This window comes from Ambystoma mexicanum, chromosome 1p (genome assembly GCF_040938575.1).
Source record: "Ambystoma mexicanum isolate Mex_15411 chromosome 1p, UKY_AmexF1_1, whole genome shotgun sequence".
Classification (NCBI taxonomy): Eukaryota; Metazoa; Chordata; class Amphibia; order Caudata; family Ambystomatidae; genus Ambystoma; species Ambystoma mexicanum.
This window is the reverse complement of record NC_090921.1, coordinates 467,521,267-467,536,981: the sequence shown is the minus strand read 5'-3', so window position 1 is coordinate 467,536,981 and position 15,715 is coordinate 467,521,267. Positions and strand designations below refer to the sequence as shown.

General features: G+C 45.0%; 1 protein-coding gene across 2 annotated transcripts in view; it reads left to right on the top strand.

The window, feature by feature from the left end:
* COMP (cartilage oligomeric matrix protein) overlaps positions 1-15,715 on the top strand; it is a 676,605-nt gene that overhangs the window by 118,330 nt on the left and 542,560 nt on the right. For both annotated transcript variants that reach the window (XM_069649319.1, XM_069649318.1), the window contains exon 3: positions 4,673-4,724. In XM_069649319.1, the coding sequence (XP_069505420.1) occupies positions 4,673-4,724 (52 nt within the window). The remainder of the gene's footprint in view (positions 1-4,672; positions 4,725-15,715) is intronic.

Genomic DNA, 15,715 nt, shown 5'->3' with positions numbered 1-15,715 from the left:
CTTTCCAAGCACTGCTATAGCTCCTAATAGTGGAAGGCACCCAGGAATTCCGGATGCAATCCGCAGCAAGCTCCGAAATTCCTGGCAATTGCCATCTTTTCCTGAAACCCTGCATGCTATCAGCTGTAACGTGCCCGCTTCTATCGTTAGATGGACGTGACCTGTCGGGTCGAGTAGAAAGTCCGGCAGACTCGGAACCACTCTCGGAAAATCCGAAGAAAGTTCCATTGCTACTGCAAACCAGGCCTGCGTTTTCCAACAAGGCAGCACCATCACTAGCTCGGTTTTCTCTCTGCAGACTTTCGCCAGTGCTCTCGTGATCATCACGAATGGAGGGAAAGCGTAGTGGACTGCTCTGCTCCACGGTTGTAGGAATGCGTCTGTACCCGCTACCCCGATCTATCCTCCAGCGGTAGTACTTTTTCGTCTGTGCATTCAGTCTGGATGCAAACAGATCTATGTCCAGGGGTGCCCATAATGCTTGCAAGCGTTTGAATATCTGAGGATGAAGCCTCCAATCGCTGGAGTCTGCAAGATATCGAGAGTTCCAGTCTGCTACACTTTTCTGACTCCCGGGAAGATATTCCGCGGTGACTGCAATCTTGTTCTGGAGGCAGTAATGCCAAAAATCTTTTGCTAGCTCTGCTGACATCTTGGAATTAATTCCCCCTAATTTGTTGATGTAGTGGACGGCTGATATATTGGCCATCTTGAGCAATACGCAGCATTTCACTCTATCTTTTGTAAATGCTTGTATCGCGAAGGAGCATGCTAGGAGCTCGAGGCAATTTATGTGCAGGCTTAATTCTTCTTCTGACCACTTTCCTCCTGTCTGAATCTGTTTGCACCTAGCCCTGCAACCAGACCTGCTTGCGTCTGATTCTATAACTAGATCTGGAAAGTCTCCGAAAATAGCTCGGCCGTTCAAGGATTGCATATTCTCTAGACACCATTGAAGTTCCGTGATGGCTTCTTGATCCAAGCTCACTATGTGATGGTAAGCGAAACCTCCGGGCAAGTGTCTGATCTTGAGCCTCTGTAATGCTTGGTAATGTAACGGTCCTGGAAATATAGCTTGTATGGAGGCTGCTAGGAGACCCACTACTCTGGCTAGATTCCGAAGCAAAATAGACTTTTTCACTATCACTGTTCTGAGTTCCTTTTTTATCGCCCTCACTTTGTGATTTGGGAGTTCTAAAATAGCTTTCACAGTATCTACGGTGAAGCCCAGAAATTCTATCCTCTGACCTGGTATGAGCTGGAAGTTCACTAAGAAGCCTAGGGAGGATTTGAGCTTGAAAATCCATTGGACGTCTTTCGCTAGGATTTCCTTGCTGGATCCCATCACCAGAACGTCATCTAGGTAGATTATAATGCGGATCCCTCTCTCCCTGATAGCTGCGGCCACTGGTTTCATCAATTTTGTAAAAGCCCAAGGGGTTGATGCTAGGCCGAATGGTAGGCACGTAAAACGCCATATCCCCCTTTCCATCGGAAGCAGAGATATTTCCGAAAGGCTGGCGCTATCGGAATTGTGAGATACGCATTTTTGAGATCTAGATGCGCTAGTCAATCTCCTGAACGTAATAGGTCCCAAAGGAGGTGAATCCCCTCCATCTTGAAATTATTGTATGTCAGCCCACAGTTCAAGTTCTTCAAGTTTATGACGGGTCGGATCGTGTCTTTCCTGTGAACTAGGAACATGTTGCTGAGGAATCCCTGTCCTCCTAGTAATTCATGCTCTATTGCATTCTTTTCCACTAGCTTTGTTAGCTCGCTGTGTAACATCGCTTTCTGTTCTCGCGGCATATAAATGGGGTGAGGCTCTATCACTTGAATTGGGTCGTCTATAAACTGTAACTTGAGGCCTGTTATTGCTTCTAAAACCCAAGCATCACTGGATAAAGCTTGCCATTGAGTCACAAAGAGGAGGGTCCTCCCACCCACTCGTATATTTGGTGTTCTCACCGCCTGCTGCACTAGGTTGCCGATAGGAGCCTCTTCCTCTGCGGCCGCCTCTCATATTCCTTCCCCTGGCTGGAAAGAAGGTGTCTTGTTGGCGGCCTTCCCAATACTGCGCTCTTGGGCCTTGAGGTCTGCGCTGATAGTTAAATTGACCGGACGAACGACCTCTGAAGCGTCCAGTCCCGGCAAAAGCACGCCCTGGGAAAAACTTCTGAATGGATCTTGTCGCTCTCTCAAGCGCGGAATATGTTCCCATGAACTGCGCCATCTCTTTAGCAAATGCTTCCCCAAAAAGCTGTCCTTTGGCGCCTTCACCCGCCTCGTAATTGGCTAGGTCGCTCAGTTTACTATCTATTCTCCTCCTTTCTGAAGAGAGCGCACAGTTAGCATTTTCTAGGAGGCAGACCGCCCTCTGTGCCCAGTTACCTAGGGTTTGGGTATTAACTGGGACTCCCGTGTCTTTTGATTTCTCCACTAAATCCATAATCTTGGCTGGTGGTCCCGCTAAGTCTAGAACTTTGTCTTGACAGCCTTTCCAGGCGCGGTCGACACCTTTTATGGGATAGATGTCTCTTGTGGATTTGGTAACAAAGTTGATCATTTTAGGGTCAAGATCTGGCGTGTCGGCGAGCATTCCTGGAAGCTTTGGTCTCGGGCACTCTGCCCTCATGCGTGATCGGACTTCTCTGTCCAGTGGCTTCCTAATATGCTGGGCCATATATATTGCCACTCTAGGTGAAGGCGCCCATTCCGATGACTTTGGGTGCCTAATTGCTTCCGGATCAAACATATCTAATATGTTCTCCTCTTCTTCGGGAATATTTGACTTAAATTGTTCTATTATGGCTTCCTCATTGCCACTTTCTTCGTCGGGTGTATAACCCTCTTTATAATCCCCTGAATTGTCCACCCCTGGGCAGGGGGTATATCTTTGCCACCTGCCATCTTTGCTAGAAAGGCCTCTTTTAGTCTGGCGACAGGGTCGCTATGCCATTGGGGAACAGGGTTAACCCTTTCATCCGTGCCTGTGGGGGTCAGAGAGTCTGCGCTCTTCCGGGCTTTCTTACACCCCTTATTATCAACCCCTCTTTTGGGGTGACCTGCTGACGTACCCTCGCCAGGGCTATCAGCCCGCCCCTTTGCGGCTGTTAGCTGTTCCTGTTGTTCAGCCATAAATGCTTCCAGCATATCCAACCTTTGTGCTAAAGGTTGCTCTCCCTGTGAAACTGCCTGCGTCAGGATGTCCCCCAGTACCTTCTTAAAGCTGAGGGATAGATCAGTGTCCTGCAATGAGGGTACTTCTTCCTCCCACTCTTCTTCACTCCACTCTGGGGTGGTGGATTGTGATTCTTTGTGAGTTTTCTGAGCCATAATTCAATGTTAGCAAGGCTAACCTCTGGGGAGTCAGCTGAAAATTGGCTCTGATAGAGTCAATGAAGACAGAGACTCTGCCTTTCTAGCCATTCCTCTGTGCCTTGGTAATATAGACTTTGGATTTGATCTTCTTTCAATTCTTTTTTTTTTTTTATATCACTTGTGAAGAGAAACACTCCTGGGTCCGAATGCCCATCGTGTTCGCCGGCACCAGTAACCGCCCAGAGTAATGCGGAGAGCGAGGATGGCTGCCCAATGCGAGCGGCTTTGCCCGTGGCCCCGTCCAGCCTCTCCCCCACTCTGAATCACTGTGCTCGATCTAAAGCCGCATTACGACATCGAACAAGGGAAAGCAAGGTATGAGAGAGAACGCGTGAGCGCGCGACTCTGTCTGAAATGCCTGACTGAAATGCTTCAGTCGTTTCTCTGATGGTGCACAGAGTGCTTTTACAATTTTAAAACCCAATATTATTACGATATTACTACGAAATGGCCACTCTGACCTATAGTATTAATCACTGTGATAAATATCATAATGACAATGCCATATTACGATATTACCTAATACACAAAACTTTGCACTTATCTGAAAATGGCAGCCAAAAGAAAGAGGAAAGGACATTGGGTTCAGGTTGCTTCTACCCCATGCTGGACGCTGATAGGTGGACAGTGAGAGGGGTCAGGACTACTGAGGGCCTAAGGATCATGCGAGTCGTGGTTCCCAACACTCTGTGGAGATTTCGGAGATGTTTTAAACTTGAACTTAACTTTTACCTTTTTTTTCTAATGTTATATCAGAAAAATATTAAAATGAGTTAAGTTGATATGTTAAAATGCTGAGATGGCAGAATTAAAGAAAGAATAAGCATAATGCGAGCCTCCTGTCTTGTCATAGAATGAACTGAACAGTGACACTCTGGGTGTTTCTCTGATGTGCGGAGGGAGGGAGGAGGGAAAAAAGGAGGAAAATATGCATGTTATTGATCACCACCTATCAAGAGATAAACTAGTCAGTACGGTCCTACAAAGGGCACGCCCTGGTGTGAGCCCTACCCGGTCCTTGTAGATCCTAGTCGGAGAAGTATGAGAAATGTAATGGTAGTGGGTTCACCCGTCACCTGGACGTTATATTTGACTTAGTTACTACTGTCTCTGTGGAATTAACGTGAGAATGGTGTTCCTGTTGAACCTGTATGTTTTTAAAAAAAAGCAAATTGATTCCCGATGAGGGACACCAAATCATGTCATGACATGTGATAATGCTCACTATTTTCCCCATTTTGAAATCCATCTTCTACAACAAAATAACAGTTGGCATGTTATTCTTTTTCAGATCAAGGAGATAACTTTCTTGAAAAATGCAGTCATGGAATGCGATGCTTGTGGTAAGTTTATGAATTTGAAAAGCTGTGTCCCGCCTGTTTTCACTATTATGCAATCTATGTGATAGTACAACAAGGTCAATTTATGAGGTAATAAGTCTGCATGTTTGTGCGTTCATTTTGCATTCAGAAAAGTGTGGGCCTGAGGTCAACTAAACTTTGCATGGAGCCCCCATTTGTTCCAGGGATGCTCAGAGGTGAAATCTGCTTCCACTCTGGGCCCCGCCTTCAGACGCGAGATGCTACCTCCTTTCAACCAAGGTTTGCATGGATTCAACAATTGATATAAGGAAGCTCATGGGCTTTTTGCGTGCAAGTTCTGAAATTCAACCAAATCTTTTATGAGTTCTCCATTTTAGCAGAGAAATCACCCAATCCTGGCATGGCTTCTTGGCCAATTGAGACAAGGACTCTAACTGACTATACAGGTTTTCGCTCCTGAACCACCATTTCAGCAGCAATGGCATACCTCTTCTTGCATGTGCATTCAGGTGCTTTAAGTCAAAATTCACTCAAAGTTTACATTACTTCCCAGTTTAATTTTTGGGAGAAAGTTCACATGGTACATGGAGTCTAGCATATGGGCCCATCATCTTGGCCCATCCTCATTGACTCATATACCATACATATTGTAACATTCTGAAATTCCATTTCACCCAGAATCTGCATCGCTTTTACTTTTGATGCCGGGGGATAACAGCCTCTTAAAGTTCCGAACACTGCCTGCTACCCCCCTTTAGACCTACTGAGGGAAACCTCTCTTTGGGTCTGCGCTATAAGAAGTAACTTGCAACATCAGTTGAATACAGCCTGTTTCAGTATCAAATACAAAGGATATATTTGACTTGCACTGAGAGTCTCTAAGAAGTAATACCTACAGAAGATATTTGGCAGGTCTCTTATTCTAGGACTGTCTACGGGGTTTCTTGCTACTGTGCGCACAAAGTGGAGGAACACTGTCTATCGCTAGATAATTACAATCTGTCGGTCTGTCTGGGTGTGCCTAACAGACTTGTGGCTAGCAAAGAGTTGTGTAGGGCTGTTGGGAAAAAACAACGTGCATAGTCAGTCCACTGTCCTATGTTTATGTTAAAATGGAGGCACTCATTATCATACATTGAGACTGATTTAATGGTAAATATCTCCACAGCATATAAAGGAATTTTAAAAAAAGGTCTTAGGGCAACTCTTATCATTTAAATTCAAACATTGCTTAGCTTGAGCTCCTATTTAGTAGCGGATAACGGATGTGCAGCAAGATTTGTGAATGAATCTTTAGATAATAATAATAAAATAATAATAATAATAATTAGGCTTTTATATAGCGCTACAAACCCTCAGGTATCTGAGCGCTGCTTATTATTACCCACGGTGTGTGGTGCTCATTTATCGACCTCGGAAGGATGAAAGGCTGAGTTTGGCCCCGCCGGGATTCGAACCTGCGTTAACAGGCTCTGCACGGGTGTCAAAGCGGGCGCTCTACTCGCTGTGCCACTTGACCGATAAATCTGAAATTAGGTAGAGCTGTTGGGAACAGTTACTCCAACTGGTTCCTTTCCCATAGGAACCTGCAAGTATTACATAGTGCCCCTCGATCGCCGGGGTTGGTCAGAGGAGTGTCATTTAATAGTCGCAGGTGGAGCACTTGTGTCACTGCTTTAAACCCCAGGACTCATTTTTCAGCCCCTGTGATTAGAAGATGAGTGTGTATGCCTAACATGCCATGGTCGTTAACCTACTTCTGATTTAATTGGTCAATAAAGGATGTTTAAAAAAACGAAAATGGCTTGTCATGAGGGTCAAGGTCATGTCATATCAATGTCTCTGATGTCACCGAAGGTGTAAAGGCTTGCAGCATCATGCTTCCTACCATCGGGTTGTGTTGAATTGACATCTGTTGGGAAGAGACCATTTTGCTGAGGCTCCCTTCTGTCAATGGGCCATCCCGCCTTTATCTTCCTCAGCCCTTACTCCTTGTGTTGTTCCTGCCCAATCCCCTTCCAGCCAAAAAGGAAATAAATATCTAGAATCCTGCCACCCACCTCACCTTCCTCATGTGGCTCCCTCCCCTCTAATGTGTTGTCCCTTCCCCCACCTGCCTCATTTACATACCTGGAATCTCCCATATTCTGCAGTGGTGAATAAATAAAAGTCATACTGCATAACATCATGGGTATACATAACCGCTTACTCTGTTGCCCAAGCAACATTCATGTCCCACTCCACCTTTCATGCTATTGTTTATAGGAATAGTTATAAAAAGCAAGTGCTGCAAAATCCAAATTCCCCTTTCAGCCACCCCTCTTCTAAAATCAGTGAGACTCTCGGTAAAGGAAGCATTGCCTCTGGAAAAACGAGATGCTACAACCATTGTGTCCTCTCATCCAATTTTTGAAGATATCCAAAGGAGTAAATATGGTTTATGGTTACAAACACGTTAATATTAGGGTGAGTGTTGTGAAAAAATCCCATTGTATGCTATTTACTTAGTGATTCAGCCATAGAGCCCTTTTATCACAGCCATATTTGTCAAATATAAAGATCTGTGTTAAGCTTTTATATCCTCAAAATGCTCTTTGATTTTATGCAAACCATCATTGGTGCTATTTCTTCTCTTCCCCTTTCTCATAGAGGCATTGAGGAAGAGTACATTAGGAGCGTAACAGGCTGTCCATCTTGGAAAGATAACTTTCTGTACCTCGTTATTCTAGGTTTTATGGCATTCATATTATGACTACAATACATACTGGAAGTAATTGTTAAAAGTGAACATTGTAAACATTTTTTTAAAAGAGCCTGTTTACAATGTAATTACATATAAATAATGTCCATTATTTAATGTCTTCTTTTGCCGAGAATACACACCATTTTGTCTGCCAAGCACAATTGCAATGTTTGATTTTGCATGCTGACCACTGATTGGTTGTCATTGCTGATGATCTCCTGTAGGAACTCATGCGTGTACAAACAAGTACTAATAATAACACATTAAAAATCACAACGTTGTTGTCCCTGCATCTTGGGCCTATGGTACCTTAAATGTTTTTCAGAACCCCATCAACCTCCACAGAGCTTATCCACCTCCCCTTCATCTCCACCCAAGTGATGGCGATATCCCTGCAGGACACACAAAATGAAAATGTATGACTCTGAATACCAGGCTGGTACCCACTTTGTGGCACACTTTCAGTTCTGCTGCTCCCATTCTTCTTGTAACCATAAAAAACACAGCATCCTCCTTAAAAATATCAGTGTTTTTCGTTTGGGCTATTAGGTGGAGCTGAAAGCGCTACCTTTAAGCCAAAACTATTGTCAATGAAAGCTTTAACAGAAGAACTTCAAATATGGGATTTGAATGAGGGCCTGTAATGCTTTTCAATGGGAATGACATTTGAGGAGGAATAAACAGTGTATTTGGTGTTGTTTGATTACTGAATCCCTCCCAGTCTCTGACCCTAGCCATAATAATCCCTATGGCTATTCATGCCCATTCCTGCCCATCTCAGAACCCTTGGAGCTCTGAGCTCTTCCATTGAGGCAGCCATCTTGGATGATTGTCTCTCAGCCCTGAGCTGGTTTTCTTACCCCACGTTTCACACTGTTTTTCAGCAGCACTATTCTCCAGGTTGAGTGACATGTTCAAAAGATAAGCTAAAGCAGCACAGGTTGTATGCTGTTGCAAAAGGTCCTCATTAAAAAGACAACCCCTTTCCTGAAGGAATATGTTGCTGCACCACCCCGCCTGCTTTATTTCACCATCAAACACCTTGTTCGTCTCAAACACGCGGGTAAGGAGGAAAACAATGTGCTTTCACATTCCATAATTTTCATCCCACTGCACCGGTCGGGGGAAGTCGCTAATTCTTTGTATGGTGAGGGAATCTGTTTAACTCGTGCAGAGCTGGTCCACTCGTCACCGTTAGTCTCCTGAATGCCTGGCAGCGCCTCTGTTTACATTACCCGCTAGTGCCATCCAACGCCCCCTCCCGGGTCTTTTGAAGCTGCCATGTAGTGATGCTGTGCTTGGCGGTATGCCTTTTACAAACCAGGCTCGGCTCGCGTGTATGCATGCACACACTCGTTCTTTGGATGCTGTCTCTGCTGATGTTGCTTACACCTTTAGTACCCCACCTGTCATAACCTTTTACCCAGGGAATGCTCCATCTGAGTTATTTTGAGGTGAGTAAGGAAACCTCCACTGCTGCTACTTAAGTTAAATAACCTCTGCTTATTTGTCTTGCAGCTCAGTGAATTTAAGAATATGCTTGTTGTATTGTACTGTAGGGGAATTTAGTAAAGCGCAAACAAAGACCAGTGAGGGCATCAAGGCGCTGAGGAGAGAAAAAGCAAGAGGGTCAAGCCAGCACGTAGTACTCAAAACAGACATATTTTCAACTTCTTGAGAACAGAGAGAAACTGAGGAGTAGACCTAATCTCAGCCCTGGAGAGCATTCCATATGGTTGGAGCAAGCACAGGCTGAGCTCGACGGACTCGTGAGATGCAGATCCAAGAGAGATTAGCCGACCGGAGAGCCCGGCAAGGCTGGTACGGAATCAGTTTGGATTGTAAACATTCTGCTCCCTCTTTATGAGTTGCTCGATACACAAGGCAAAGAACCTTAAACTTAATGCGGCTTTGTACCGGAAGCCAATGAAGTTGACGCAGGAGTGCCTGCGAATGAGCCAGTCTAGGTGCCTTCAAGGCCAGACGAGCTGCTGAGTTCTGTAAAGTTTGTAGCCGCTGAATCAAACATTCGGGCTTGTTCATTAGAGATTCATTTTGCATTTGTTGAGGTACTGTTATTTATAATAAGAGGCAGGGCACCCCTATCATTTGCGAGGCATTGGATGGGTACATTTTATCGACCCCTAATTTGCTTATGTTTTGACATCACAGATTGTACCTTGAGTCTGTGAAACTAGAGGCGATCATGGGAAGTTGTTTTAGAAGACGCCGCTAGCCCTAATCCAAGAGTCAAGCTTTGTGATATGCAATATAGTAGTGACCACTGTTGTTATTTTTGTGTATGTCCATTTCCAAATGTTGCATTGTCCTGCTGTAACATGATAGGAGGGTATTATGTTCCTAATCAACTACAGTGAATCGGATACATCATTTTCTCTGCCAGGTATTTTTTGTCTTCTTTTTTTTGAGGCCTCATCAATTTGGTAGTGTTTCCTGTGGAAATATGGCCAAACTACTTTACTGTTTGTGCCACTCACATTTAAAGTACTTTTTTGGATTTTGAGTGGCAGGATGGCAGTGTTCCCCATTTCTAGAATCTGTAGTAGTTCACTGGAGATTTGGTAGAGAAAAAACCTCCAGTAAGCGCTGGAGGTATTTGCTCCAATTTACCACCAAATTGCTGTTTATGCAGTGCATGAAATTGGCAGTAAAGTAGCAGTAAATGAATAACTGTGGCCAGACCCCTGTTTCGTTTAGCCCTGCCAAACTCTTTTTAAGGTCCTTTTTTAGTTTGGTCTTATAAGTGGCGCGAGCGCCACCTATAAGCCAAAACTATTTCATTAGAGTAAAGATAGAGAGAAATGACCTATCAGGGTGGACCTAAAGCTTATTGGTGTTGTTTGGATATTCCCTATGACCATTCCCACCCAGTTCCTGCCCCTCCTGACCCCAAACAACTACTTGTGGAAACTCTTTGAGCTTGCTTCACTCCAGCCTTACCATCAAACTTTGCACTCAAAATGACTGCCAGTGTTTTTTCAAAGCAATCTTCCGAGAATAGTTGACGTAATTGGAGCTGTACACATGCTACTGGTGTATTAAGCACTAAAAGCAAGCATTGGCAAAGCCAACCGTTTTAGCATGTGTATAAGTATTAGGAATTTGCTAGACACTGATATTAGATGCTCAGGTGCTCACATGATTTTGCACCTGCTACCATCAATGGGCAGTTAATATCACTAGCACAGTGCCCGGAAAGTGCTTTTCACATGCGTACACAAAAGCCCAATGCTTGTTTTACTTTGTTGCTGCTGCTTTCAGCAATGGCTGATCGGCCCTAGCAAACGAGCACATGGTAACGAGACTCTCAACCAGAGGGACAGAGACAGAGTTGTGAAGTAAGACAGAAAGAGAGATGGGCAACGGGCAGAGACAAAAAGAGCGTGCAACGAGAGGAGAACAACGATACAGATTACTCCATTGTAGTTATGTGCTGCCAAAATGCGCAGTCATAAATCCCTTGCAACATTAGTGCCTGCCTCTGCCTCTGTCTGAACTACTGAATTTCGAGGCATTTTCTATGATCTCTTAAATGAGTCCGATTCGCACAACATGGCCGCATCGAGAGGTTGTCATGGTAGGTTCTAAACCATGGTGGAACCTGTCGCTTCATAACTCTGAATGGCTTAAGCTTCAATCAAGATCCCATCACTATAATTACCAGAGTAGTGGCGCAATACCTTAACTGTCACACAACCTGGGTAAGGGGGATAGCTCAGGGGCAACGTGTTTGTCTTGGAAACAAGACAACCCAACACAGGTTTCGAATCCTGATCCAGTGCTTAGAAATCAATCTGTGGTGTTAAGTGCGTTATTAAAGAACAATTATAAATAATCCTTGAAGGGGCAGTCATAATATCCCAATTGGACCCTGAAAAAGTCATGGTTAGGAGTCATTAGCAGGGGAAATGGGGACTAAGCTGCCCCTCCATCTCTGTGTTAAAGCAAGAAATTAAGAAAATACACATTACAGACAGTGTCCTAAAGACATCGTGCTAAACGTTTACAACGTTTATTATATCAATGCTATTTTTTAAATGAATATCCACACTTATCTGCAAAATAACTGTTATGTAATATTTTTACAAAGTTGGACAATCGTTAAAAACGTGTATCCAGAGAGGTTGTGGGATGTACGTCTATGAGCGACAGCAATATTTTTGCAGTTAACGGGTCAACACCAGCACAAATGGGCACAGCAAAGTGCATTGATTCAGGGAGCAGAGGCACCTTGGGCTGCTGGTAAGTAATGTGTAGAGGAGCATAGCGCTGACGACTGGAAACACAAACATGCAGTGGGTGGACAAACACACAAAATAGGCCTTGCAGGCCTCACTCAATGCTAAGATTTGCAGGGGACTCCCAGCATAAACAGAGCTGTAAATCAGAACATAATGCTGCTTTTGATTCCCCTTCTCAGGTCGTGGTGCCTGAATGTATAAGTGGAGATGCCAAGCCACAGAACTGAACTTATAATTGGTAAATTAAAAATGGCAATGACGATTTAAGGCAGGGTTACTGAAATGCCTGACAGAAGGAATGCAGAGGGATTTAAGAGGCTGTCGCAGCATGCCGACTGACGCACACATCCCGTCTTGGTCATGCAGACACAACAGGATTCCTATCCATCGCTGATGAGGTTTAGTAGGGTGAATATGTCACAATAAATAAACATCACCACCAGGCCTGAACTCCCCACATTTCCTCACTCCTCTGCTGATGGAAAAAGAACCACTACTTGGTGGGCAGCCCACCACCTGCTCTTTGTTTAATGGCTGTCAATGTACCCACCAGCTGGTCAGAAAGCTGCAACAACAAAACCTCTGTGGAGCCGTACGTCCATCTTGGAAATGTTAGCCTGATAAACAAGCCTTCTTCAGTAGTCGCCGCACCTGCAATGCTGAAACAACTCACGTAAACTAATGCATAGCTGAAGTGCAGCAAGAATCGCCAGAACACAGACGCCAGCTCTGCATCCACAGACCCACCTCACATCCCTCCTAGCAAAATCTCCACACCCTGGACAACATTCAGGACACTATCGACAGAGGACCTGGTAGAAACCCTAACCGCCATCAAAGCCACATCGTATACAGATGTCTTCCTCCCAGAATCCATCCTCAAGACACTCCGTACAGAAGCTCTTCTTCCCTGGCTGGAGATCATCTCCAGTTCCCTACTTTAAGGCACCTTTCCATCCACTCTAAAAGCAGGACAAATTCTCCCTCTACCAAATAAACCCACTCTGGATCCCGACAACCTAGTCAACTATCGCCCCATCACCCATCTTCCCTTCTTAGGTAAGAACATCGAGAAAGCGGTAGCCGCACAACTGCAGCAACACATCAACACCATCAATCTCCTCCAAACCTACCAATATAGATTCAGACCCAGATTTTCGGAGACAGCAACCATAGAGTTAGTCAACAACACCCTCAACATCCTTGATGACGGCCACCCCTGCCTCCTGGTTCTACTTAACCTCTCAGCCGATTTTAACACAGTAGATCACCAGGTGCTTAAAGACACCCTGCATCAGTGCATGGGCATCAGCAACCTTCTTCTCTACTGGTTCAAGTCCTACCTCGCCAACCGCAAGCAGTTTGTTGAGATGGACTCCTCTAGATCGCCAATGCTGCCCATCACAGATGGAGTATCGCATGGTTCCATCCTCTCCCCAGTGATCTTCAATCTATACATGGACCTGCTGGAAGCCCTCCTAGCCACACACAACATCTACATCCAATTCACAGACGACACACAGCTATACCTCAGGATCGACTCTATCAAGGACATTCATAGGCTCAAAACCGGCCTCAAGCTGATCCAGTTTTAGATGTCCAGTCCATACTTGAAGCTCACCCCCTCCAAGACAGAATTCATACTCCTCACCAACAACACCGAACACCCAGACATACAGACCTGAGTATCAACCATGAACTCTGAGGACTTCACACCCGAGCTCACCAAGTACCTTGGGTTCCACATCGACAAACACCTCTCTTACAAGACACAAATAGCTAAGAAAACTTAGACAGCTTGGTAAGAGCTCTCCCTCCTGTGATAGGGCAAGCCCATCCTCTCTCTGGACAACTTTAGATCCACCGTTCAAGCACTTGTCCTATCCAACCAGGATGGGGGCAACTGACTCCTTGAATGCCTTCCGTCATCCTTCCTTGTGCGCCTGAGAGGTGTCCTACACGCGGCCCCTTCCTAATCAAGGGTCTACACAGATACGACCACATCGTTCCGGCCCTCATCGACCTTCACTGGCTCCCACTGCAAGCACAAATTACCTTCAAGTCTTTCTGCATCATCTATAAGGCAGTCACCCTCAAGTCACTCAGCTACCTCGCAGAGACGCTCTGCATCTCTATGTGGACAGCACACCACCAGAAGCCAGGACATGTGCAGACTTGAAATCTGCCACTGCAAAAAGGAAAGGGCCAGAAAACAAGCCTTTTCAGCCTACACCCCACGACTAAGGATCCTCCTCATTGTCAGAATCAGACTTGCCTGCACCGCGCTCTACAATTCAGAAAATAACTCAAGATCAACCTCCTCAAGGAGTCTCTCCTCCTCAACACCTGACTCAGTAGACACCACCGCTGCTGTATATCTTTTCTGTTGTTACCACTGAAAAGCGCTCTGTTTGCATCAGTAATGTTGTACACCTCTGTAAAGCGCTCCGTTGCTTCTCGAAGCTAGGTCTGCGCTCAATAAAAACCATAATAATAATAAAAAGTGCGGTTTCTCCCGGGTTTGGTGCATAGAAGATTGCAGAGGTGTTTGCCATTTGTGGTGCCTTTCAGGCCATGGTCAAGCCACGCTTCCACTGGATTGAATCAGATTGCTATTGTGTTTATGTGCACCCAACCAGTGAGTGCCTAGCAAAGCACCTTGCTCCTTCTCAGGAAGGAAGGAGGCAGCCCCAAAATGTCGGGAAAGGGCTGACTGACAGTTTTAAAAGCTGATTGTGAGTGTGGCCATTAACCCATTGCGCTGTCGAATCACTCATCCCCGCCACCACATACATTTTCAGACCTCAGGAGGCTGAATAGCTACAAAGCCTTCCTTTGACCCATTAGAGCACCTTTCCCCCCATTTCAGAATCCAGTTAGTTTTACAAAGTGATGCTAAGCATTGGAGGCATGGGCTATTTAAAACCTGAGCCAGCTGTTAAGCATTTGGCATCATCAGAGGGTTATATTGATATCTCCTGGGCAGACTTTTGTCCTCTGCCTCTGTACGTTATTTTGCTGCTGCCATGTTAATGATTGTTTAAATGTAAATACTCTGCTCTCTCTGGTGAGAAATTTTACCGACTGTTGAGGTAGCACCCCTTTCCCATCGGCGCCCCCGCCCAGGCTAAGCTGCAAGGGTGAGTGCTGCCCTCTGCATGCAACCTCCCTCCGAAGCTATGGGCTTGGCAGTCTCAGCTGCCAATATATGTTAGCCATATAATTAAATCACTGCATTAAATGCGGAGCAGTGCTGTCAATTTCTAAAACACTAGACCAACAAGAGATTGTATGCTTTCTTTAGTCATCTCTCTCTCTTTCTCTCTCTCTCTCTCTCTCTCTCTCTCTCTCTCTCTCTCTGTCTCTCTCTCTCTCTCTCTCTCTCTTCCTTTTTTTCACTCTCTCTGGCAGTAAGAACCTTTTTTCTCATGTTCAGTCTGCACCTTCACACTAATGATATCATGCACACCAACATGAATTACTAATTCAAAACATAAATTGCAATTGCATTGGCAGAACAGAATCAACAAGGGCCAAAGGGTGCAGCAATCAAGGAGGAGTAGCATCTAAGCACCAAGCAGTGCAATAAAAGCAAGCAGTAGAACCTGCATAACTACTCACACTGTCACGCAATGAGTATATTGAATATTTACCTCGAGGGCAGCTGTGCATTGGGTGTGCCTAACGTTTGTTGTGTTGTCATTCTTGCCTGTGACAGTTCCTGGTTTGAGGTCACGTCCCATTAATAAAGCGATGCTCCCCATTGGTTTCCTGTCGTTATGTTAGCAAGTTGGTACATCACTCGTTGTAACTGGGGTTAGTGTCTTCCAGGGATCGAGTTCTACAACAGAAAGTGGCAGGACTCTGACGTATGCAGTGGAAAGTGAAGTCACAGGAATTTAACATAAATTAAAAGAAGTGTGCATTTCACTTTAGGAATTATTTCTGAACTTTAGAAAGTGCATAGTTTTCAGCTCTTTCTGCGGACGATGCTGCTTCTTTACTTT